Source organism: Ipomoea nil, unplaced genomic scaffold (genome assembly GCF_001879475.1).
Source record: "Ipomoea nil cultivar Tokyo-kokei standard unplaced genomic scaffold, Asagao_1.1 scaffold1421, whole genome shotgun sequence".
Classification (NCBI taxonomy): Eukaryota; Viridiplantae; Streptophyta; class Magnoliopsida; order Solanales; family Convolvulaceae; genus Ipomoea; species Ipomoea nil.
The window spans coordinates 199,378-225,767 of record NW_017617849.1 but is presented as its reverse complement, the minus strand read 5'-3'; the positions used below and the strand labels follow the sequence as shown (position 1 = coordinate 225,767).

The following is a 26,390-nucleotide window of genomic DNA, read 5'->3' as shown; positions in this document are numbered from 1 at the left end:
TCAAAAATATTATTTAATAACTTAACAATTTGCTCCAAACTGCTAAAAACAACACATATACATTTTGGGTTAATCTTAGCCAAACCCCCTAATAAATTAAAAAAAAAAAACTAAAATAAGAAGCCATTAAAATAAGGTTTCTTAAATAAGAGCCTTTTGAAATGTTGGGCTTCAATAGGTTGAGTAAGTCTATATGAACAGATACTACATGTAACACGGTGAATCGAATAGTTATGTTGTGGAACCGTGTCCACTTTGGAAGGTGGACACAGTTCTATGTTCATAATTACTGAACTATATGTTCATAATTATAAAGCTAAATATTCAGAATCTTTGAACTTCATATTCATAATTATTGAACTCTATATTCACAATTACAAAACTCTATATTCATAATTACTAAACTATATGTTCATAATTCTAAAGCTATATATTCATAATTTTTAAACTTCATATTCACAATTATTGACTCTCTATATTCATAATTACATAGCTATATGTTCATAATTATGTTCACAACACTATATTCATAATTTTAGAACTATATATTCATAATTTTTGAATTATATATATAATTATGAGCAATTTTAGAACCATGTCTACCTTGCTAGGTGGACACGATTCCACAACATAATTTGACGTGTCAATAGTACTCAAAAAATAAAATATTTGCCTTTGGACTTCTCAATACTTGTCCACATTGATGGACAAATAATTATATTTGTAAGAAGAGCATTGTTCCTCTTATATAGAGGAGAGAGCTCCTTTTCCAAACATTTTCAATGTGGGATCAAAATGATCAAAATGATCCAACATCATTTACAAAGGGGAGCCTGGCCTTTTTGTCTTCTTCTTATTTTTTTTTTCGTTTTGTTTGGATGATGATGTTTGTATATCGTTTTGTTTGGATATATATATATATATATATATATATATATATATATATATATATATATATTCATAATTTTTGAATTTCATATTCACAATTATTAAATCTCTATATTCATAATTACATAACTATATGTTTATAATAATGTTCACAACACTATGTTTATAATTATAGAACTATATATTCATAATTATGAATAATTTTTGAACTGTGTCTACTTTGCAAGGTGGACACGGTGCCACAGCATAATTTGTTGAGTCAATAATACTAAAAAAAAAAAAAAGTCTTTGGACTTCTCAATACTGGCCCACATTGATGGGCAAACAATTATATGTTTGTAAAAGAAGCAATGATCCTCTTATATAGAGGAGCTCAAGAGCTCCTCTTTCCAAACATTTTCAATGTGGGATCAAAATGATCCCACATCATTTACAAATGGGAGTCACCTTTGTCTTCTTCTTATTTTTTTTTAATTTTAATTTTAATTTGTATATAGTTTTGTTTGGATTATTATTATTATTATTATTATTATTATTATTATTATTATTATTATTATTATTATTTACGAATTAATAGATTTTATTTAATTTCCATTTGAGATTTACTTACCAAATAAGCTTTACTACAAAAGTTTGGGAGGAAAAATGAATTAGGATGATTTTGTTTTTAATTATATATAGATAAATTGATTCTATTTCATTTTTTAAGCAAAATCTTCCTTAAAGATTAATAGTAAAATAAAGCTAACTTATTAATAATCGATTCTATTACATTTTTTTACGCAGAATTTTTCTTAAAGATTAATAGTAAAATAAGGCTAAATTATTAATAACCAATTCTATTCAATTTTTTATGCAAAATCTTTCCTAAAAAGACTAATAGTATCTTAATGATTCTTTTTCTTATACTGCTTATTGATTCTTTTCCATTTTTCTGAGTGTATAAAAAATTCACATCCTAACATTTTCTTCCATTCATTTCTATTTTCCCATATTATTATTAATTTCATTCCCAATATTATTCTATATTGTTTTAGCGTACGGCTTCGTTCCATTCATTTCTATTTATTCATATTATTATTAATTGTTTAGGCGAGAACTGGTAAATGAGGATATTGTTTTATTAATTAATATAGAATATAGATTACCAATTAAACTTAAAGTTTTTATTATAATTGAACAATAATATTACCAATTATTATTTGAAGATTTTGTAAAACTGTAAGTAAAATTGTATTACGGATAGGAAAATATATGTATTTTAATTTTAATTTAAATTATTAATAATTAATTCTATTTTATTTTTTAACAAAATCTTCCTTAAAGATTAATAGTAAAATAAAGCTAAATTATTAATAACCGATTCTATTATATTTTTTATGCATAATTTTTCTTAAAGATTAATATAGTAAAATTAAGCTAAATTATTAATAACCGATTTTATTACATTTTTTTACGCATAATTTTTTATAAAGATTAATAGTAAAATAAGACTAAATTACTAATAACCAATTCATTTTCTATTTTTTACGCAAAATCTTCCGTAAAAGATTAATATAAAATATCTTAATGATTATTTTCCTTATACTGCTTATTGATTCTTTTTCATTTTTCAGAGTGTAGAAAACATTCACATGAATAATATTTCCTTTCATTATTTTCCATACTTCCATATTATTATTAATTTTCTTTCCAATATTATTATTAATTGTTTGGGGGTACGACTTCCTTCCATTCTTTTTCATTTTTTCATATTACTATTAATTGTTTAGGCGGGAGCTCGTAAAGGATGATTTGTTTTTATTAATTAATATAGAATATAAATATAGATTAATATAGAATATACATTACCAATTAAAATAAGTTTTTTTTTTAAATATTAAATTGAAGAATAATATTACCAATTATTATTATTATTATTATTATTATTATTATTATTATTATTATTATTATTATTATTATTATTATTATTATTATTATTATTATTATTATTATTATTATTATTATTATTATTATTATTGGTTCACATAGTTGAATTATTTGTTTTTTATTTAATTATTATAAACATAAATGATATTTTACTAATTAATTTATGATATTTATCAAATTGTATTTTTTAAATATAGTGTTTTATCCATGCATTGCACGGAATTTTATTTTTGTTATAATGAATTTAAAATAAAAATAGAAAAAATAAAAAGATGTCTAAATGTACAATATAATAATATAGTTGGACTTTTATATATTTAGTCAAGTATCTATTTCATAACATACAAAATTAAAATTAAAATTTTGTATGGTTAATATATTCTCTAATCATGTACATATTTAGATAAATTTATAAAAAAAATTCATATAATTAAGTTGATTTATTCCAAATTGTATTTCATATCTATATATGAAATTTAAAAATATGAATAATAAAAACTAAGAGAATTGTACTTAGAAATCAATAAAAAAATGTAAATTCTAAATTTTGTATGAATAAATAAATATTCTAATCGGACGCATATCCTTATATGATTGTATAATACTTTGTATATACACATAATATTTATTAATATGTATATAGGAAAGTCCTATAATATAATTCCATTAATTATAATTTATATTGATAGATTTATACTTAAAAAATTATATTTAGAAATTTAAAGAGTATATGTATGTATATTTAAAAAAATTATAAATATTCATGTTTTGTTAATTTTAAATTGCATTTCTTTAATTATATTTCATATTTTATTAATTATAATTTAATGAAATTGTCACAAATATGTCTATGGAAGAAATCATATATTTCTCAATTTCATTAATTATATTAATTATAATTACCAAATATTGTGGCAATTATTACAATAATTTCATTAATTATAACATTTGTTTTCTTCCAATATTTAAATACATTACCATAAAATTACCATAATAATAACACAAAAGAAGGAAAGAAAAATTATGAGAATAATCTATATATATATATATATATATATATATATATATATATATATATATATATATATATATATATATATAATTAAGAGTAAAATCCTCCTAACCAAGTTTATCCCCAAAACTTAGGGACATATATATATAAATTGCATATTTACGATATATGCATATTTTGTGTTTATATAGTATAATTTTTGGTATCAAACATTTGAATGGTAATAAACGGGGGAAAATGTCAACATACAAATGATAATTAATTCTTTCATTACTATACTAATTTTAATGGTAATTCATTAATTATTATATTTCACGATGAGTCAGTCTGTTCATGCCCATCATTTTTCAAGGAACATAGAAATGAAATAGTCAATTATTAAAATTGTTTATGATTTCGTTTTTAATTTTTGTCTAAAGTTAAAGATATATATTTTCGGCGATTATAACATTTTGTGTACTAACTGAAAATTTGAAAGTTTTACCTTTTTTGAGATCTCTTACCATTTTATAATTTCAATATTGTGCTATTTTGAACTCATCCATGGTGTATAAATACACTCTATATGACCATACAAAATCCATTGAGGAGACATTTGTACTCAAGAGTAAACTTCTCCTTAAACTAAATTCGGGTGTCAAGACAATCTCCGTTTTCATTCATAATGATATTCCTATTTCTGAGTCTCTCATCACCGTTCGGTACATCAATGATGTCTGGATTTCTGGGTCTTCCATTGTTCCCTTTGATCCTTATGATTGTGCCTTTGCCAATATTTTTTTATTTGGGTTCAGTACAACGTGGATTTTTTTGGGAGGTTTCTCTAATTAAATTTTTGGTTAAAAATTTATATTTCCTTTGTATTTTATTTTATTACTTTTTTATTTATTTATACTAATATGTGAATGGAGTAACACAAAATCTGAAATTGTATTTGTTATTTATTTCTTCTTTTAAAATAATCATTATTTTTGTGTTTTACAAAAATTTAGAAAAAATCAAATATAGCGAGATTTTTAATAGGTTAAACAAACACTCTACTCAAGTTGTGATATATATATATATATATATATATATATATATATATATATATATATATATATATATATATGTATATATATATATATATACACACACACACACATATATATTAATTATAAAAATGCTGTAAAATGAACTATGCTTGGTAAAAAAAAAAACCATAGAAACTTGAATGATATGTACAAATCTTGAAGTCAACATACTAACTCTAAGTTTCAGAAAATCTTACAAAATTATCAAAATTACCGTCTTTATCATCCTCGATCGCATCTCTACAATCTTTCATAAAAACTAAACCAATAGGGTTCTGTTACAAATGCTCTTCCTCCTCAATTTCCTTTTGTTGAAGCAGAGCATCCTTAAGTATCTTCAAACTCATACCACATGATATAAACTGCAAAACATATTGAAGTACATGAGAATATAGTTAGAAAAATGTAGAAAATTCATACAAAAAAAAGCAGAGGGATGAGTCTGGGATTCTTTGATTGAAGAAGCCATTGTATTTATAGGTAGAAAATACTAATTCAAAAGGAAAGTATAATAATTTATTTATTTAAGGGAAAGTATAATAATTTATTTATTTAAGGTAATAACATTATTATTATTATTATTTATTTATTTTCCATTTGACATTTACTTACCAAATAAGTTTTACTACAAAAGTTTTGGAGGGAAAATTTGTTAGGAGGATTTTACTTTTATATATATATATATATAGATATAGATTATTATTATTATTACACATATTTATATTAAAAAGAATTATTAATTAATTAAGGTTAGTTCAATAATAATAATATTGAAATTACAGAATTAACTTTCTATTTAACATCAACTTGATGGATTATCAAACGAAGGACTATAATGAACAAAAACACAAAAGTCTGAAATTACATTAGGTCACCAAAGTTGTTTAGGACGAAATTGAGAAAAATAACTTATTTTTAGTATTAACTCTTATATAAAATGTTATTTAATATTTTAGAAATGAAGGGAGAGATAAATCAATTGAATTTACTACTTGTAAGATTTTGGGAGAGAAAAGTCTCTAGGATTTACTTTACAAGAAGCATGGTTGCAAAAATCGCGCCTAGGCGATAGGTGCCCGGACGCCGCCGCGAAGAAGGCCGGATCGTCCTCCTCCACAGCCGGCCGGCTAGGCGGTCTAGGCGGCCACCTAGCCGGCTGAACCGGCGCTTTATTTATTTATTTTTTTTTATTTTTTTGCGTTTTAAATTGCGAAAAGTTCGGGAAGGCATAACTTTTGACTTGGTTGTCCGTTTTGGACAATTTTTTTTTAAATCGCGTATTTTTTCGAGATCTATCCATCACAAACAGTCAAAGGCGGCTTGATCCACTAATTTCTCAAAAAAATACTTCTTTTGCTCTTAATTTTAGTTTTTTTATTGTAACACCCCCCAAAACATGCTATATAAAAAGCCTTAACACATGCAGATAACACAACTAAACACTAGCACAACGGAAGATTAAAAGATAACTGGATAAACGTAAATCTCAGTCATGGGGTGATACGCCACGTTTACCAACAACGGTAAACGCTACGGCAAAAACTGCATGGTTCACAACTATCCCAAAACTCACATGTCTATAACTAAATCGACTCACAGGCCGTAAGACAAACGAAAGGAGCTATACTATCGGCACTAGACATCGCGCTTGTCTAGACATCACGTGAAAGAACACAACAAAAACATGGGACGACGCCCGGTCAGCGAATAATGCTAGTAACCCGCCAATACCTGTTAAGTATCATACATAGATAGGATATATATATACAAAAATCATTTCGAAACGGAATACATAAATATAAGTGTAAAACCAAGAGTAAACACCAACTCAAGACTCATCACTCTCAAAGATAACACGGGAACACATCCCAAGACCACAAAGGACAACAACGACTCAAGGATAAAGACACGACAAATGGCAACACATGCCTAGGCGCACACGCCTTTGTGACTACACACAACCACGGCTACACAAGCCCTCGTGACATCACACATCACGAATTTATATGCCTTCCTTATGCCCTGTTCCAACCTTATGGCTACCCCCAACCTTATATCTAGTTCCAACCTTTACCTCCAGGACCCCTGTACACCAAGTCCAACCTTATTCCCCCGGGAATCATCGTTCCCCCTCTAACAGTCCTCCAACAAAACCACTGATTTCATAGTACACGAGGTACCGTACACACACATGGCAACACATGCCCTGGATAACACATGTTATCCCAGTAATAATCACGTGAACCTTACACAAAGGCCACAGCTCCATAATCACGTCACGGCCACCACGAGGACCGCTGCAATACCTTGGTGACTAGTGTCCCATACCACTAATCGTGCAATCCAGGTAAAGCCACACACGCATCACACCTCAACAAGAATCAATCAACGGATCACAACGAAGGTAGGAAACATACTCAATCAAGGAATGGGTCACAGCCCAACAACAACAACGATGAATAACACAAGTTATCATCAACCAAATGGAAGGTACAAACAACACACACGCTAGCATTTAGACACCAAACTAGCATGCTTATCAAACGGGTAAACCAAAGGTAGTTCTGAGGAACACACAAGACTCACCACGGTTCAACGAAACACAATGTTAAACACTTAGCACGATTCAAGACACCAAAGTCCTACATGGATACCTACTATATAGTTATAGACATACGAAACATCAAGAAGACACTCAAATAGTTCCACAAAGAACATCAGGAAGTCAAAAGACCAAATACCGAGTAAAAAGGATCACGGGGAACAAATCCCCACCATCACCATATCATGTATCCGCGGGTAGGCCTCTACCCGCGGGTAGGCCTCTACCCGCGGGTAGGCCTCTACCCGCGGTTCCGCCCACGGGTACAGGCCGCCCAAGAAGTGTACACCGCGGGTGGGCCTCCTACCCGCCGTTCTGCCCGCGGGTAGTCGAGTACAACCTGTACCACCTCAACACACTTCGCGAATTTTATCTCCAAACTCAAATTCAAGTCCAAAACATACCAAATCTCACCCAATACAACAAAATGACTTGAATCATAGGAAATGCCAAGCAATGACACAAAAGAACCCTAAACACAAGCTCTAGATATGCATTTTCACAAGACAAATGCATAAACACTCACATTTCATAGCAAAACACAAGTAGAATCCAATAAATCACATATAGGTAAGCAAAATAGGTTTTGTAGAGCATGGGTTACCTCTTGTAGACTAAAAGACTTCACTTTACACCTCAACAAGCTCCTCACAAGGCTCACTTTCCAAATCCACTTCAAGAACAAACCAAAAGATCATAAAGATCCTACCTTTAAGAAAAGACACCTAAGATGGAACCAAAAACACAAGATGGACTTAGATCTTACCCTCCTAGATGCCCAAATAGGTGAAAGGTTGAATCTTGAAAGCAACTCTTGAAGTCTTGGCAAGGTCTCAACTTGGCTTGGAGGAAAAGCTACTCACCTTTTTAGAGAGAAGGTAGAGCTAAACTTTTAGAAAGTGTAAGGGATAGAATGAAGATGTCTACTAAGTTAGGTTACAGTACTAACACTATGTGTAAGGTCAAGAATGCCCTTACTAACATTAGGAAATGTAAGGAACAAGGGAACTCCCTTCAAAGCTCAAGGTACAACTTTGACTTTGGGATTGACTAGTCAAATACTAGTCCTCAAGTATTAAATTTCAAGATTTTAAGAATTAATTCCTCAATTGAAATAGGATTAATTACTCAATTAATCCATTAATTGAATTCAGATTTCGGGGTGTCACATTTATGTATTTAGATGGTTTAAACAATCTTTTGAACAGTTTTACAACCACTTTCGTAAATAGTTTCTAAGAAATAACTATGGAAACCTTATGTTTTATTACTAAATTTTAAAAAAATTTAATTTTTAATTTAATTTTTAATTAAAAAAATTAAAAAAATTTTAAAAAAATAAAAAAATCGGCGCCTATGCGCTAAGCGCCCCCTTGCCGCCTAGGGGGCGCCTAACGTTTTTTGCAACATTGACAAGAAGTCGAATTCCTCATCATTAATGGTTTGTGACAAAGCTTTGGCGCTTGGAAACTTTACGGAATTGCAAAAATCGCATAAACACACATTTGTTCATGCATAGTTGCATACATTTTTTTTCCTGAATAATACTAACTCTGTTATATTATAGTCAAAAAATTAATAACCTCCTATTTGTAAGAGTCACTTCGTACCCATCCATGGATGCATCTATTAGTACTCCGTAGAATTTATTTTTATTTTTTAAATAATATTAGCAGGACAAGTTAGTGAAGTGAGTAGGCTGTCACGGTAATGAAGAGTGGACATAATGACACACTTTGCAAAATTGGACCCCACATCTGATTCGGAGCCACGCTGTAAACCCATCATTTTGCTTGCCTTTCACTGCATATGGACAGAAGATTAGACTTGCACTTAGATTCGGAATCCAGAATTCATGGGGCCCAATGTTAATTTCACTAAAATATCGAGGCCAAAATGTAACCTCTCAACCGCTACGCGGAGAGCTCTGTTCCCTCCTCCCTCCTCCGCGTTCCCTATAAATTCCTGTTCAATCCCTTCCCAACTCTCGAACATCTCCCAGGAGGACCCAAGCAACTGCAAAGATCACATTCTCCTCGTAACAGTAAGTTTGGTTTACAGCTCCGATGTGATTGTGATTGTGATTAATGATTAATGATTATACACACAAACATCACGCATTCTGCTTTTGTTCATCACTTGCCCGGTAGTTGTCGGCTCACTCTGCTTAATCTCAATGTGATTGCATCTTATTTGATCTCACTACTCTGTTTTCTTATAATGTGTGATCGTCTGACACGAAATGATGGAGTTAATTTATCTATTTTAGTGAATATTATACATTTAAATGGCTCAGGAAGATTTGGGTTTTAGTGTTGATGAAGATCTTGAATCTGAATAGTATAATACTGTGAATGCGACAAGTCAAATTAGTACTCTGTAGTTTTTACTATCTTATCTAGTCTAAATTTATCACGAGGCATTAGTGTTGTTATTGGTTAATTTGGTTTAATCCCCCCATTGTGCTCGGGCATGGAGACCTCGGATCGGATTTTGGAATGTGTACTAAGATGCTGATGGCTTACCAATTCATTTTGTTTTGGAGAGAGGGAAGATCCTCATTTGTAATCAGCTCAAGATTTATGAACTCAGATGATATGGACTCAGGACTCAGGAGTTATTATTAGGATTATCAGTGATGTTTTTTCCTACTGCATTCGATGCATATGAACAATTGAAGATCCTCTTTTTTAATCACCTCAAGATGTTTGAACTCAGATGCTACGGACTCTGGAGTAATTAGGATTATCAGTGATGTTTTCCTACTGCATTTGATGCATATGAACAAATATGATTTAGGACGATCACATTTCTCATCAGCTCTCAGGACTGAAGATGTTTAATTCGATTATAGATTATAGATGTATAACTAAAATTCTTTTTAGTTTATCAGATTTTGTTCACTTGGATTCGAACAAGATCATATATATGATATATCACTTAAAATTGAGTGAGCTAATATGTCACTGAGCATGGAATCATTCAGTCAGGACTGAGATAATCAACTTCACTTTATAGTTTGTAAAATTTGAGATGGGATTTGTTTTTAAGTCTGTATAGGGGAGGGGTTCTTTGAGGTAATGGACCTGCTCTCAACCTACAGAAAACCACTTATTTATTTTTAAAGGTAATGACTTTACCTTTCATCTATACACTTACCTTGGCTTGACCCTGGATGGATGCATGCTTGGATTTTCTATAAATGATAGTAACTGCAAAAGTTGATATCATATTTGTTACCACCATTGTAATGTTACACTGTATTTCCATATGTCTATGAGATTTATTCCTTCCATCAATTACTTCTATTCTCTAGGTAAATTATCAATGGGTTCACAACCAGTAGAAGATTTTATAGAGGCTTCGCCTGGAGTTCATTATTCAGGATTCCATATGGAGGGGCCAAATTCTTCAGACATTGAGAAACCAACGACTTCAACGGGTGTAAATGTGCTTAAACAGCCCTTTGTGATTGGTATGTTAGCCACAGAATTAGAATTCTTTCTTCCATGAAGATATTTCTGGACTCAATTCAGATTTTAGGCCATCACCCATTCACAATTTAGCCTAGGGATGTAAAAAAAGAAAAAGAAAAAAACAGTAGAACTGCATTGTAATTGCCCAACAAACAGCTGTTTTTAACAATTCTAAATAATGTATTATACTGCAAGATACTAGGCAGGAATGGTTTTAAAAAATAATTAAATCCAAAAAAATGAACAGCTCATTATTTATACACACAATGCAATGCCTATGTACATATGTACCTAAATATACAAATAAATGTGTTGATTGATTACATGATACTTTTCTTTTTCCTAGTTAAATTGAAGTGAACTTTTTTTGGGTTAAATTCATATTATATTATATTTTTTCATTTATATTAATTTTTTTTGTGCACTTATAAAATTTTCTATAAAGAAATATGTGCTATATTGCAAACTAAGATTGGTGATTATGAATGAAGTTTAATTTGCATTTCAACTAGTAACTATTAGTAAGTTGTTGTCTTAATAAAGAAGTGTTTAAAATTATAACAAGTAATTTATTTAACGATTAAATAAAATAATTTTAAAAATATTGTAACAGCCCAAACTGTTCTCAAAACAAGCTAAATTGCAATATTTAACTTTTTACAAAAAACTCTAGCTTGGGCCAGTTATAAACATTATTAAAACCTCCCAAAATCACTCATGAACACTCCTGGTGTTGCAATAGAAAATACAAATATGGTTATCTATTATATTCACTATGAAATTGTATCTGTCTTTTTGGGTGTTTGTACACATTCTTTGTTTGATAATGTTCAGAAGAATGCCCTGTGATGAGTTTTGAAACTAAAGAAGAATCATCTTTCTAAAGGCTGGAATAGTTCATTCAAATGTGTCAGATCTTGACACAATATAAAGTACATTTGAAGTTTTGAACAACAAACCACTTTGATTGCTTGTTTTTGTTTTTTTTTTGTCTCTCTCTCTCTCTCTCTCTCTCTCTCTCTCTCTCTCTCTCTCTCTCTCTCTCTTTTAATAATACTTTCTGAAGTAAATGCCCATCTGACTTGTAATAACTATCCTACTTGAAATCTATAACAAACCCCATTCCCTTCCACTATATGTTTCTGCTTCGTGAATGCTCTAATCAAATGCCCAAACTATAGGAGTTGCTGGAGGTGCTGCATCTGGAAAGACCACAGTTTGTGATTTGATTATTGAGCAGCTTCGTGATCAGCGTGTAATCCTAGTTAACCAGGTTTCTCCTGTTTTCAGACAGAAACATAACAAATTTTATTTCTGCAATCATTTAAAGGTTCATGCTGATTTCTTATGTTTGTTTCTGATTAACAGGATTCTTTCTACCATAATTTGACACCTGAGGAACTAACAAAAGTTCATGAATACAACTTTGATCATCCTGGTTAGTATAAACTCCTTTTTAGTTTTTCTCTTTCCTCTTTTCTTTTCTTTATTGATATTGTATATTATATTTTTTATTTAATCCTTTTGTGCAGATGCATTTGACACTGAGCAATTATTGTCTGTCATGGATAAACTGAAGCATGGGCAAGCAGTAGACATCCCAAAATATGACTTCAAGTGTTACAAGAACAATGTATTTCCATCTCGAAGGGTAATCTATCCAAAGTCTCATATACAATTTTTTCAGCTTTCTCTATTAATGAAGCGTTCATTTTTAGCACACAACTCAATTCATGGGCGCTGTGGGTTGGTTGCTTAAGAATGCATCAAATTATCTTATTTCTGCTGTATACTTTCTTACATACATATAATGTTACTTTACTCCCCTTTATCCCTTTGCCATCCTGATTTAGACTTCGAAAAGCAAACATGTTGGTGCCCCTGATTCTGATAGATACCCCTGCTTAGTGACTAAATTACTTGGTGACACAAGTAAAATCTCAATCATGTTACCTTACTAGATGAAACAATGTTTTGCCTTCAACCCTCCATTAGGAGTAACAACTAATATATCTGTGATTTTCTTTTTCTTTTTTAATTCTCTAATTAATTTCCCACTTTTTTATTCAACATTTGCCAGGTAAATCCTTCAGATGTCATAATTTTAGAAGGCATTCTTATTTTTCATGATCCTCGTGTGCGAGATCTAATGAATATGAAGATATTTGTAGATACAGGTTCTTTCCTTTTCTTTCTATGATTGTTTGACTTGAACTTTCTAGTTTAATGTAATGTGTCTGCTTATAACTTTTCTGTGTTTAGTACTTTTGTTGCGCCCTTTGTCTGACTTAATCATATAGAAGTAATGTACAAAAGGCTGCTACATTGTTTGTCAACCCAGAAAACTGTTTATCTATGAAGTTTTGATATTTCAATCATATTGTTTTGTCTAAACTTCCTAGAGGCATCATGGAGAACTTTTTATACAACTTCACTTGCCTTAAGCTGATATGTCAAACATAGTGATCCAGAGGAGATTTAGACAAAGCTCTGGAATCTGTGAACTGTTCATCCACCACATAACATCTTTATTATTCAGGAAAACTTGCTTGAGGAATAAAGAGAATCACTGTAATCCTTGCTATTAGATAACATATTCATTGGTTTGGTTAACTGCCTGAAACTTCTAGTATATCATATCATATTTGTTAGAATTCTTGCCAATTTTCCCACATAGGATTGGCGCATTTAATTGCCATCCATGAGTCTACTGTATATTTCTCTTATTCTCACCCCGGTCCTTCCTGGATGACCTTGTTTTGTTACCTTCTTTATGTGGCTGGTCTCCTGTGCTTTACGGGTTTCACAATCTCAGAGTTTTCAGTGCAGATGCTGATGTACGTCTTGCCAGGAGAATAAGACGTGACACAGTTGAAAAGGGTAGAGATATTGCTACAGTACTTGACCAGGTTAGAACAATGTGGCTTTTTAAAATGATCTATATAGTCCCACTGCCTTGAAGATAATGATTTTTCTATGAAGCTTTTACTCTCATCTAAATATTTACATTCTGAGCAATTAACATCGTGTTTATCAATGATTGGCTTTAATCTTCATACAGTACTCAAAGTTTGTCAAAAGAGCTTTTGATGATTTCATTCTTCCAACAAAGAAGTATGCTGACATAATCATTCCTCGTGGTGGAGACAATCATGTTGCTGTTGACTTGATTGTGCAACACATTAGGACAAAACTTGGTCAACATGATCTATGTAAAATATATCCTAATCTTTATGTCATTCAATCAACTTTTCAGGTACCATCTTTGTCTGTTCTAATTCAGATAACATCCTACAACTCTACACGTTTGCTCTTTATTTTATTCATTAAACCCAAAGTTGAGTCTGTGATTTTACCGAAAGTTATTTCTTTTCTTTTAGATACGAGGCATGCACACGCTTGTCCGTGATTCCAAAACAACAAAACATGATTTTGTATTTTATGCTGATCGGCTGATCCGTTTGGTAGGTTTTGGGATTGCAAACTCGTTTCATTTGGTAGTGAAATTCTGAGTATTTGCTGTCATAACTCACTGATATCACTCTTCTACTTAATAATTACAATCTAATGTTTAAACCAGGTAGTTGAACATGGTCTTGGGCATCTTCCATTTACTGAAAAGCAGGTGATCACTCCAACTGGTAAGGCTCTACCAGTTAATGAAAAGCAGATGCTGTTTAAGTACTGTTTCTTAATGCCTTTTTTTCTGAGTGCAGGATCTGTGTACTCTGGTGTTGATTTCTGTAAGAGATTATGTGGAGTTTCTGTAATTCGAAGGTAACTTCACAGTGTTTTTATCAAGATTACACTTTTTAGAGCCTTAAGCACAAAGGGAAACCTACTGTAATCAATTTGGATTTTGTTGCAAGCAATTAGCACCCTTTTTAGACTGGACTTGTCTGTCATAGGATTGTTAATTGTATATGTAACTAAAGATATTAAAATTGAACAGTGGTGAGAGTATGGAAAATGCATTGCGAGCATGTTGTAAGGGTATAAAGATTGGGAAGATCCTTATTCACAGAGAGGGTGACAATGGTCAGCAGGTAAGGCAGGCAGCTGCTTTGGCATGTTGATTTGTTTTAGTGTTAGTTTAACTTTGTGACACAATGATTAACGCCATATATGTTCAGCTTATCTATGAAAAACTCCCGGAAGACATTGCAGAGAGGCACGTCTTGCTGTTGGATCCTATCCTAGGCACAGGTTAACTTTTTGGCCTTCCCAGATTTTTAAGATTAGAGATGAAGGAAGATTTGTGTGCACAAAGCATGGCAGCCATATATGTCTTGGTCTTGTGGGATGCGCATTTATGTATGTTGAAATAATAATTTATAATTATTGGTGCAGGGAATTCAGCCGTGGAAGCTATTTCTTTGTTGCTAAAGAAAGGTGTACCTGAGTCCAACATTTTATTCCTAAATCTTATATCGGTAAGTGGGTATCTAGATAGGTGTCCTATAAGGAGTTAGATAGCGTTTAAGCTAAGAGTTTATTTTGGAAACATAACCAAACAGAGTTTATAGCTTATTAGTAGCTCAAAATAAGTTATAAGTTCTTAAATAAGCTCTGCTAACAATAGACTATATTACATCCATGCAAATAACTCTGATCTTATGCCTGCCTATTTTAATTTGCAGGCACCCCAAGGAGTACATATGGTGTGCAAACGTTTCCCAAGAATAAAGATCGTAACATCCGAAATTGAAATGGGTCTGAATAAAGACTTCCGTGTGATTCCTGGCATGGGGGAGTTTGGGGATCGTTATTTCGGCACCGACGAAGATTAAACACGGAGACCTGACCTCAGCCCAGCCTTCCCACCGATTATACCACAAATTCTTTCAGTTTCTCAATGACGGACCGGAGTACCCAACCCTCCTATAAAAATCTATAATTTTGCTGTTTTATTTTATTTTATCTTTTCTCATTGAGTCACCCCCTCCAATTCTTTTTGAAATATAAAAAGAAATAAACAACAAACAAGCATCACGGAAGCACTGTATTTTTAATTTCTTAAATTAAACATCACTATTTTTCCCACTTTATCCTTTACATATTTTACTAATATTCACTTTATTAATTTAAATACTAACTATTCATTTTTACTTTTTCTGATCTAGTTTATCCTTTATGCTGGTTGGTTAAAATTGATCTGACACTACTGATTATATATTAACAAGTTTCAGTTAATATAAACTTACAAACACAAAATTAGAAGGGTAAAGTAAATAACAAGTTATTTATTTTCTTAATATCCCTGACAAACATAGCTATATATCCTTTATAGATTAGAATAGATTGAGAAAATATTGTTCACCAAAAAAAATGATCTACATATATATTTTTTCTAATTAAGAACAGTGTGTGAAATATTTGTCTGATTGGAGAAAGGCCAGAAAGGTGCCATTTGGCATTGAGATCAGAGTGGTCACTCGTTCCTGAAACCCAGGACGATAATCTTTGTTGGGCTACTCTTTTAACACGTGTCGCGTAAATTGCTCGACGGGATAATATGGGAATATCCGCAGAAAGTGGTGTATATTGCATGCATATTGTCTTCCAGTTTTCGTTGACTCCCTTTTATAATCCCTTCTTCCATTATCCTCCATATCAACAACCTATACTAGCCATGTCTGCCTTTGTAGGAAAATATGCTGGTAAACACACTCTCTTTTCCTTTTCTCACTCATATGAATCTGTTTATTGAACATATAATATATATAAACATAAATGTGCAATCCAACCATCAGCTTAAACTTTTAGTTGAGATGAAGCACATGCTTCAATTTGATATCATACACCCGATAAAAAAGAGATTATGGTCCACATTCAAATTTTTAGAAGAATCTTATTATGCTCTAGAACTAGAATTCCGTTTAAGAGCAGAGGATTTTTATGCATTATTAATATTATCTAAATGTGGTTGCAGATGAGCTCATCAAGACTGCAAAGTACATTGCGACGCCGGGGAAGGGCATCCTCGCCGCCGACGAGAGTACAGGCACCATTGGCAAGCGCTTATCAAGCATCAACGTGGAAAACATAGAGTCCAATCGCCAGGCTCTCCGGGAGCTCCTCTTTACTTCACCCAACGCCCTCCCCTACCTCTCCGGCGTCATTCTGTTCGAGGAAACCCTGTACCAGAACACCTCCGACGGCAAGCCCTTCGTGGAAGTCCTCCAAGAGAACAATGTGGTTCCGGGCATCAAGGTGGACAAGGGGACGGTGGAGTTGGCGGGGACCAACGGCGAAACCACCACGCAAGGGTTCGACTCTCTGGGGGCGCGGTGCCAGCAGTACTACAAGGCGGGTGCGCGGTTCGCCAAGTGGAGAGCCGTCCTGAAAATTGGGGAGACGGAGCCGTCGGAGTTATCGATCCAGCAGAACGCTCAGGGGTTGGCTCGCTATGCCATAATCTGTCAGGAGAATGGGCTGGTTCCGATTGTTGAGCCGGAGGTGCTCACCGACGGGAGTCATGACATCAAGAAATGCGCCGCCGTTACTGAGACTGTTCTCGCTGCTGTTTATAAGGCACTCAATGACCACCATGTCCTCCTTGAAGGAACTCTCTTGAAGCCTAACATGGTCACCCCTGGCTCTGCTAGCCCAAAGGTATCACTTTCATTCTTATCTTATCTAATTTAATTATTAATTTTTTCAGATGACAAAGAAACACATAGTTTCTACTTAAGGATATGCACTAAGAGATCATAAAGCAGTCTAGATTATCCATAATTGACGAGCTCAAACCAAGAAAGACAATCTCCAACCCTTTAGGTCTCCCCTAACACCAGCTTACTCATGCCGTATATCACTTGTTAGAATCAAGCGCTTACCATACGTTAAAAGTTATAGCTAGTAACGAAGACATAACTTTTTTTTTTATACTTGCATAGTTGTCAATGCCACATTTTCCTAAGACAGGGTGTTAGCTAGGCTTGGCTTTGTATTACAATTCCCTAGTCATGTGGTGCGATTCTAATTTTACAGTTGAACTTGTAATTTTATGATTACCACGTTGACAATCTGACCAACTTGGAATGGTGGGATTAGTTAAAATTTAATTATTAATTGATTGATGAATATATAGGTTGCAGCAGAAGTGATTGCTGAGTACACGGTAACAGCGTTGAGGCGGACAGTTCCACCGGCGGTGCCGGGCATCGTGTTCCTGTCGGGGGGACAGAGCGAGGAGGAGGCGACGGTGAATCTAAATGCGATGAACAAGCTGGATGTGTTGAAGCCATGGACACTGTCCTTCTCCTTCGGGCGAGCTCTGCAACAGACCACACTGAAGACATGGGGTGGGAAAAAGGAGAATGTTGGGAAGGCGCAAGAGGCGTTCTTGGTGAGGTGCAAGGCCAATTCCGACGCCACCATTGGCAAATACACTGGTGGAACCGCTGCCGGCGCCGCCACTGAGAGTTTGTTCGTCTCGGGATACAAGTATTAATTAGCCGCCGCCGTCACCATGCTCATATGTATGTATATGTTGCGTAGATTATACTTGTTGACTTGTTCTGTGCGTGAAGGGGTTGATAATTGTGCACGTCTATTGATTTACAGTTTTACATTATAAAATCTAATTTATTTTTGCTTTCTTTTACAACATGTTTGGTTCCGGAAATATACTTAAAATGGGATGATATTCGTTTTTTAATGTATTATGATCACAGAGATATTGTTTTCGAAAGTATAGATGTGCAAACTTAGGTAAAAGTTCAGTTAATCGATCAAATCGAATAATTTAGGTTAACCGTTTTTTAATCGAAATACTTCGATTTAATTAATGGTTAAAAGTTCTATAAAATTTCAATTAACCGTTAATTCAGTTCGAACCTATTGATTAACCAAATTAACTGATGGGTTAACTGAAATTCTCTCTCTCTCTCTCTCTCTCTCTCTCTCTCTCTATATATATATATATATATATATATATATATATATATATATATATATATATATTGGTTAACTATTATTTATCCTTACACTTTATAAATTTATGATTTTATATTTTTAGTGTTGTTATTGTATTATTTTTGTATATTTACTTATAGATTTAGTATTATAGGTATTGATGTAATTGGTAATGTTTATTTTTATTTATAACTAATATTTTTATCGGTGTGTTGTATGTAATGGATTTGTTATAATACTTTAAGAATATTTGGATCGATATACAAATATAAATTATAACAACGAATATTATATAGTGCAGTTGATAAAATGTTGTATCGATTATGTTTTTTTTTTATGTTATCCTTGCTTGAATTCGAGCAAATAATAGCCTAATTACCCGTGCGATGCACGTGCACGAATAATTTTTTTATATATATTTAAATAATAAAATTAAAGATAAAATTATAAATTCTGTAGTTGGTGAGGCTGTATTTGCATGCCTGTGTTACAACACATACATATATAGTCTATCCTCTCCTCTGAGTTATTCATTGTATTGCTTAAAAATATTCATTGATCAATGGGGATTGATTCATCATCTGTTCCGGGGAAAATGAAGAACAAGATGGTGGAGATGGCCAAGAATGCAGAGAAAATTGGGAGGAACAACCCAAGAAGAATCGTGCATATATTCGGCTAAAGTGGGAGCAGCTCTTACACTTAATTCTTTGTTATACTATTACGATCCTCTATGATGGATTTGGGTAATCTGAAATCTGGGCTCTTACACTGTTGGTCAGTTTCATTGTTGTTTCAACCTTCATTCCTATATATATGCTTCAGAAACAAACATATTATAATTCTTGGTTTTTGAATTTACCCTTTAATTTATCTTAGGTGCCACCTTATCCAAAGGCCTGAACAGGGCTTTTGCTACTCTCTTAGCAGCTGCCATGGGTGTTGGAGACTTATTAAGATCACTAGTATTTTCACTCTTGGGATTTGTTATAATACTTTAAGAAGATTTGGATTAATATACAAATATAAATTATAACAACGAATATTATATAGTGCAGTCGATGAAATGAGTTGTATTGATTATGTTTTCTGATGTTTTTCTTGCTTGAATTCGAGCAAATAATTGTTCAATTATTCGTGCAATGCACGTGCGATGCGTGTGCAATGTGCGTGCGATGTATAAATAAATTTTTTATTATATATTTAGATATATTATGCTACATGTGATCTCAATTTGAAGTAAGACTAAACATGGTTCATGCTCCAAAAATCACACATTAGCTATCAAATTCTTCTTCCATTGTAACTTAATTTTTCCTTACTGCTTGAAAATTCTTTTATCTAACATTTGGATTTATTACTTTATTTTATTCAATTGCCTTCAAGTTTTAATCAAATTACAAGCATATCAACCTTCTAGGTACTTTAACCAAATATAATAGATTTAAAAAATCATTAGCTAACACTCTAAATGACACGACATAAAAAGTCCAAATTGTTTCAATTCACTAATGAAGCAACTGTAACCAAAGACACACATGACAAGGGTGCAAAATATTAAAGAGGTGACAAAATAAAAATTGTATTTTGAAATAAGGACACAAAATAATAGATAAAGATAGGAATGTGCAAGAAACTTGACTGGATGGAAAGTTATGAAGTTAGTACTTAGGGCTCGTTTGGTTCGTGGAAAATATTTTAAGGGAAGTGGAATTGAAATTCCATAGAAAAACAATTACTAGGAAGATGAATTTTCATTGTTTGGTTGGTGGAAAAAGAATTACTGGGAATACTAATTCTATTGTTTAATTAAATTTAGAATGGTAAGAAATAACGAATATAAAGACCTATATGCCCCTACAAATTGACCATGTTTCTTAGCTTTATATTTGGATTTCCGTTTCCCTTTTTTTTTCACCTGTCAACTGCACTTGACCATGTTCCTTCGCCTTATTCTTGGATTTCTGTTTCAATTGTTTTTCACCTGTCGGCTGCACAATTTCACCTATCGATTAACTGACTTAACTGATCAATTAACCGAAATTATATATATATATATATATATATATATATATATATATATATATATATTTGGTTAACTATTATTTATACTTATACTTTTTAAATTTGTACTTTTATATTTTTAGTGCTGTTATTGTATTATTTTTGTACATTTTATTATAAATTTAGTATTATAGGTATTGATGTAATTTGTAATGTTAATTTTTATTTATAATTTTAAAGATTTAAGAATTTTAGCTAAAGAAACTTCGGTAATCGGTTAACCGAAAAAAAATTTGGTTTGATCACCTTGGTAAGGAAAAATTGTAATTTATGCCCCCCATAATATGATAATGGTGAGAATGTGATTAATAGTGATATGTAGTCAAAAAGATGATAAATGATTATGTTTTCCATTTAGAAAACAAATTTTCAAAGTTCTCAAGTTTTCTAAAAATGTTTTCAGTTTTCAGTTTTCAAAATGAAAAATTGTGCTAGTGAACATGTTTTTTGTTTTTGTTTTTGTTTTTGTTTTTTTTTTGTTCCCCACCCAATTCTCAAGTTTAATTTTCCAGAAAACTAGAGAAAAATGTTCAGTTAGTAAACGGACTCTAAATATCTAATTATGTTTTAAGTTTTTATGGTTTTGACTTATAATGTGGATAAACAATTGGTGTGTGTGTGTTTTTTCTTTGGGACTAGCTTTATATTTTCACTTTGATATTAGATGCTACTTTTGGAATTATTTGTATTATTTTTATATTTTCACCATCGAATCCTTAGTAGGGAGGAATGAAGAAGGCTAAATGCAAAAGTAAAAGAGACGATAAAGTGGGTGGTTGCGAAGAGCTTCAATTCTTGAATGCCACTTGCTGATATTCTACCAACATAATTTAGAAATAATAAATTCCAAATTAAATTAATGGTGTTGATTAACAAGGAATGGAAAACATGACATGACCTGATGGATCCTTTAATGCAAGGATATATAAATTAAAAAATCATTCCTTAAACCACTACGTACGCCACTTTTCTTTAATTGGGTGAACTAAATTTATATTTCCTACAAAAGCGGAAGGGATTTACAAAGGCAATGAAAGAAATCGTGTTAATTGAGGGAGTTATTAACTTAATTATACGGAGTATTAAATGTTGACATGAAAGGGAAACTAATCCCCTTTGCGGCCAGTCATGTGAGGTTATGTTCAAAGTGACTGATCTTTTGTGCCTATAGATATTCTTTTTTGAATAATTTTTTATATTTACATGTGACGTATTTAAATCATGATATTGAAAATTTGGATAAAAATCATAATACAAATCATGTCTCTGACTATACAATAAAAACTAGCTCATTATTAGTGTAAATTTGATTCAAATCTTATATTTTAACATGAATTTCTTTAATAACATATGTGGGACCATAAGCTATATAAAGCCATATAAATGGGAAATGCAATTGTTGGGTGAATGCAATATTGTGGTGCATGTTGTGCAACTAGTTTTCATTTAATATTGGAAGTGCTTTGAGTTAGATCAACTTAGGTTAATTAGCCTCTCATGACATTTTTTAAATTGCCTTTTGTTCACTTTGAATATGCTCATGTCTTTCATAATTGTATAAACAATACTTGGTCACAGTAGTGAAGTTTGGGAACAATGACTCGGGATCGAGTCTCACCGTGTGGATCCTTTGTCGGTCGGGACGTGGGGGCTCTTGGAGCTAGAGATTCAACCTTTTGAGAACAATAATGGTAAACAACATTATTAGCACCAACCTAGGAGTTCTATTGCTGTTTGATTTTGTGAGCTCTGTAGCTACAAACATTATTAATTCCTCCTATCATCTCTCTACTTTCAGTATACCTAGCTACCTCCTCTTTTGTCATGGTATATTCTACTTATCTGCTTTATTTGTATGGAGAATCAGTACCAGCAGTCCAGCAGATCTAAGTTGAATCTGGACATACATTGGAATATCTTTTTTTCTTACTTTTAATACATTAGGTTTTCTAGTTTACCATAGACTAATCCAAAGCCCTCAGATCAAAGTCGCTGAAAGAGGTAAATCGCAATTTGTCTAAGCAATTTCAATTCACAGTCAGTCAGTCCCTGTCGTCTTCTAAGAAGGCCTAACTCCAAGATGCTGTTGGTGGATATCAAACCTCCACCCGCCTGGTGAATTTAATTCAGGTCAGGTGGTCTACCACTTAAGTTAGCCCCACGAGGCTAGGATATCTTATTTTGAAACTTAGTGCCCAGGAAAAAACCAAATCTATCAGAGAACAAAAGGAGAAATTCACAAAGAATTAAATCACATATATTGCAAGCTTTAATTTACCAAAAGATTAAAGCTGCTAGCTAGCTTGTGATTTATGCTATGAATTGAAGTATCCATCCATCCAATTAGTATCCACAATCTCTTTTGTGATCTGAGTTGCTACTGTACACATAGAGTGCCAAAGACACAAACATCATACACCCAAAATTTGCAAAGGCTACACCAAATTACAAACACAATAACTGTCTGTATATATGTCTCTCATCATCATCTTCCTTAATTTTCACCTCTTTGTTTTGCAGGTGTGGGTGATAAGAACACCATTTGGTGGACCTGTCATCTCTACTTGGCATCTCCCATGCAACCAATAAGAATAATGAAACAGCCCTATATCAAACCTCACCTTAAAACTTCCTCTTATGTTGTACACAATTCTGTTGCTTAGCACTTGCCTTTGAAGCCCCAAAGCATGATTTGGTGGCAGGTAAACCAAGCTTGATATCAGGTGAACTGGGATCAATTTCACTTCTCCTTCTCTCTGACTGAACGGTTGAAGAATTTGGGTGGCTATCAAACTGTCAGAGAAAAACAGTTCAACTTCCAAACTCTCGAACCTGACGTTTAGTCTCCGATTTGGGTTGGAAAAATTAGCGATAAACGAGAATTCCCCGTTCAGGAACTGCAGAGAGTTCAAGTAGACAAAATTTAGGCTCGCCGCCGGCGTATCGAACGCCGGGGTTCTTGGTTTTACGGCGAGGAAGATGATCAAAGTTGCCACCCCAAAGATGATCAAAAACAGGCTAAAGATCAAACACACGATTGCGCCACACCATACCATTGGGTTGGTCTTCCTGCGAGGTGGTCTTAGAACCACTGGGTATTGTTCTGGTTTATTCTGCCTGTTCCACCATGGATTCTCCGGCGCCGATGAAGTTGGGAGCTTGGATTCTTGATTTTCCGGGGATGGGATGGTCGGAAGCCTTTGTTTCCGAGATGGTGGGAGTGGGGGTGGGGTTGGGGGTATGGGAAGCATCCTGGGAGAAGAGTATTCGGGAGAAAAGAAACTCAAATTCTCAGAGGAAGTCATGGATGGATGGATGGGTGTTGAGGGGATTGAAGAAGGGGGATGGAGAAGATCAGAGGAATCTTGGATGAATAATAATAATAATAATTATATGTACAATATTATACTGATTAAGGAAAGGTGCAGAGAAAAAAAAAATGCTTTTATTGATATGTGCTGCAATATAATGGGGCCAGTAGCCCTTATAAAATTTTGGCAGAGGCTTTAGCACTGGCAAGTAAAGTTGATAGAATGTAAGATGTCTAGTTTTGAATTGTTGCTTTAATTTGCATTGCTATTTCTTACAAATATTCAATCATTATATATATATATATATATATATATATATATATATATATATATATATATATATATATAGGGAGGGATTCATGTGCGGGTATAGCTTCCTGTGCTGTTGTGCGGTTAGATCTGAGCCGTTGATCAAATTTAGATCAATGGCTCAAATCAATGAGAATTTAAAAAAAAAAAAACGCGTGTCTGGAAGAAAGAAGCATAAGCTAAAAATGGCACACCTTGAGTTAGAAACATGCACCTTAAGTGTTAGATCTTAAGCACAAACTCACGCACATTAAGCACAAAACTCACACACATTAAGCACAACCACACGCACATTAAGCACAAAACTCACACACTTTAAATATTAACCCACAGACTTTAAGTTTCAACAACTACTGACATTAAGCACAAACTCACGCACATTAAGTACAAACTCACGTACATTAAGCACAACCTCACGCACATTAAGCACAAAATCCACGCACTTTAAGTATTAACTCACAAACTTTAAGTTTTAACAATTAATCACGTTAAGCACAACTCTACGCACATTAAGCACAAACCTCACGCACCTTACGCACAAAATTCACGCATCTTATATACAAAACTCACGCACATTAATTACAAATCCGCTCACCTTAATTTTGACCTAGATGCAAAAATTACAAAATTGTCACCGTGTTTTTTTTTTATTTAAATTTTGATAATCCTGGACGTTGATTTAAGCGAGATGAATGACCCAGATTAAACCGCACAACCGTACCTGGGCAACCTAACCGTACCAGAACCTAATTATATATATATATATATATATATATATATATATATATATATATATATATATATATATATATATATATATTGTATGTATATGTATATGTATGTATAGGCATGTTATCTATGTATAATATTAATAAAGCTAAGGGAAAATATTTTTTTTGTCCGAATTATTCACGATTAGTCATTTTTATTCCCGCCATTAAAAATTAAAAATTATAAAATATACCTTCAATTTTGTATGATTGTGCTGATTTTGGTTCACGATCGACAAATGAAAATAAACATAAGACAGCATTAATGTTTAAATATTTGTGTGACCATCCTTAGGTTTTTGTTTGTAGATGGACTAAAACTACCACAATATTGCAAAATTTATAGTGCGTTCAGCAATTTTAATAATTATTAGGGATAAGAACAATTTTTTCCCAAAAAATAATATAGCCTAAGGTAAAATTAATCAAACATTATGGACTAAATGAATACTTTGGGATTTTGAAATCTAACACACACCAAAAAAAAAAAAAAAAAAAAAAAAGGAGTGGGGATAAGTGGCCCCAGCAATGGGCATTCTTTTGCTGAGCTTCTCTGCCTTTACCACCTTTTGATGAAGTTGTAATCCTTAGACTTTGACCTGTCAAATGTAAAGATGGTCGACACAATCAACGGCGTAGGTTTGTTACAACATTAACTATGTTACTAATACTAATACTAATAATGGTGGCTGCTCGATGCTTAGTATCATATCCTTCTTGATCGATTCTTACCCATTAAGAAAATAAAGTAGCAGAGAAAAGTGGTTCAAAACCATGTGGTTAAGATATCGTGCTTTCTTTTCTTTTCTGTGTTCCAAATGAACACCTACTTCAATAATTCTATTACAGACGACATGTACGTAGCCAAAGTGGCTTCTGCTTTATACGGCATGCAGTTCACGAATACTATCTGTTCTTCGCTTTTATTTTTCTTTTCTTTCTTTGACTCGATTTATTTTGCCTCCTTTTGGTTAATCCAGCTAAAATATTGGTTTAATCTTTATATTATGTTTTTTATTATTAATTAATTAATCAC

General features: G+C 32.6%; 3 protein-coding genes across 6 annotated transcripts; 2 read left to right on the top strand and 1 right to left on the bottom strand.

Moving 5' to 3' along the window:
* The first annotated feature begins 9,402 nt into the window (after nt 1-9,402).
* LOC109188426 (uridine kinase-like protein 3) lies at nt 9,403-16,026 on the top strand. Of its 4 annotated transcripts, none has more exons than XM_019339095.1 (16): nt 9,404-9,548; nt 10,077-10,210; nt 10,821-10,979; nt 12,162-12,253; nt 12,349-12,418; nt 12,513-12,631; nt 13,061-13,157; nt 13,810-13,889; nt 14,042-14,236; nt 14,361-14,444; nt 14,561-14,621; nt 14,697-14,757; nt 14,933-15,026; nt 15,114-15,186; nt 15,331-15,413; nt 15,621-16,026. In XM_019339095.1, exons 3-16 carry the CDS (start codon nt 10,832-10,834, stop codon nt 15,768-15,770), a joined length of 1,407 nt encoding a protein of 468 aa, XP_019194640.1. In that variant the 5' UTR covers nt 9,404-9,548; nt 10,077-10,210; nt 10,821-10,831; the 3' UTR covers nt 15,771-16,026. The 4 variants fall into 4 exon arrangements, with proteins under 4 accessions (XP_019194638.1, XP_019194640.1, XP_019194639.1 ...); XM_019339094.1 differs by having other exon boundaries at nt 10,077-10,631; XM_019339093.1 differs by lacking the exon at nt 10,077-10,210 and having other exon boundaries at nt 9,403-9,548.
* A 505-nt stretch (nt 16,027-16,531) lies between these two features.
* On the top strand, nt 16,532-18,587 carry LOC109188428 (fructose-bisphosphate aldolase 5, cytosolic). The gene is made up of 3 exons (XM_019339096.1): nt 16,532-16,640; nt 16,913-17,595; nt 18,074-18,587. Exons 1-3 carry the CDS (start codon nt 16,613-16,615, stop codon nt 18,434-18,436), a joined length of 1,074 nt encoding a protein of 357 aa, XP_019194641.1. The 5' UTR covers nt 16,532-16,612; the 3' UTR covers nt 18,437-18,587.
* A 4,878-nt stretch (nt 18,588-23,465) lies between these two features.
* On the bottom strand, nt 23,466-24,269 carry LOC109187350 (protein YLS9-like). The gene has a single exon (XM_019337538.1). The coding sequence runs from the start codon at nt 24,267-24,269 to the stop codon at nt 23,466-23,468; it is 804 nt and encodes a 267-aa protein (XP_019193083.1).
* Between the last annotated feature and the right edge of the window lie 2,121 nt (nt 24,270-26,390).

Excerpts from the sequence above, each read along its gene's own strand:
- LOC109188426 (XM_019339092.1), top strand. The coding sequence starts at position 10,775 with ATGTCTATGAGATTTATTCCTTCCATCAATTACTTCTATTCTCTAGGT. Across the intron at positions 13,158-13,809 it reads GAAGATATTTGTAGATACAG|ATGCTGATGTACGTCTTGCC; the intron begins GTTCTTTCCTTT and ends TTTTCAGTGCAG. Across the intron at positions 14,622-14,696 it reads GCAGGTGATCACTCCAACTG|GATCTGTGTACTCTGGTGTT; the intron begins GTAAGGCTCTAC and ends TTCTGAGTGCAG.
- LOC109188428 (XM_019339096.1), top strand. The coding sequence starts at position 16,613 with ATGTCTGCCTTTGTAGGAAAATATGCTG. Across the intron at positions 16,641-16,912 it reads CTTTGTAGGAAAATATGCTG|ATGAGCTCATCAAGACTGCA; the intron begins GTAAACACACTC and ends ATGTGGTTGCAG. Across the intron at positions 17,596-18,073 it reads CTGGCTCTGCTAGCCCAAAG|GTTGCAGCAGAAGTGATTGC; the intron begins GTATCACTTTCA and ends ATGAATATATAG.
- LOC109187350 (XM_019337538.1), bottom strand. The coding sequence starts at position 24,269 with ATGACTTCCTCTGAGAATTTGAGTTTCTTTTCTCCCGAATACTCTTCT.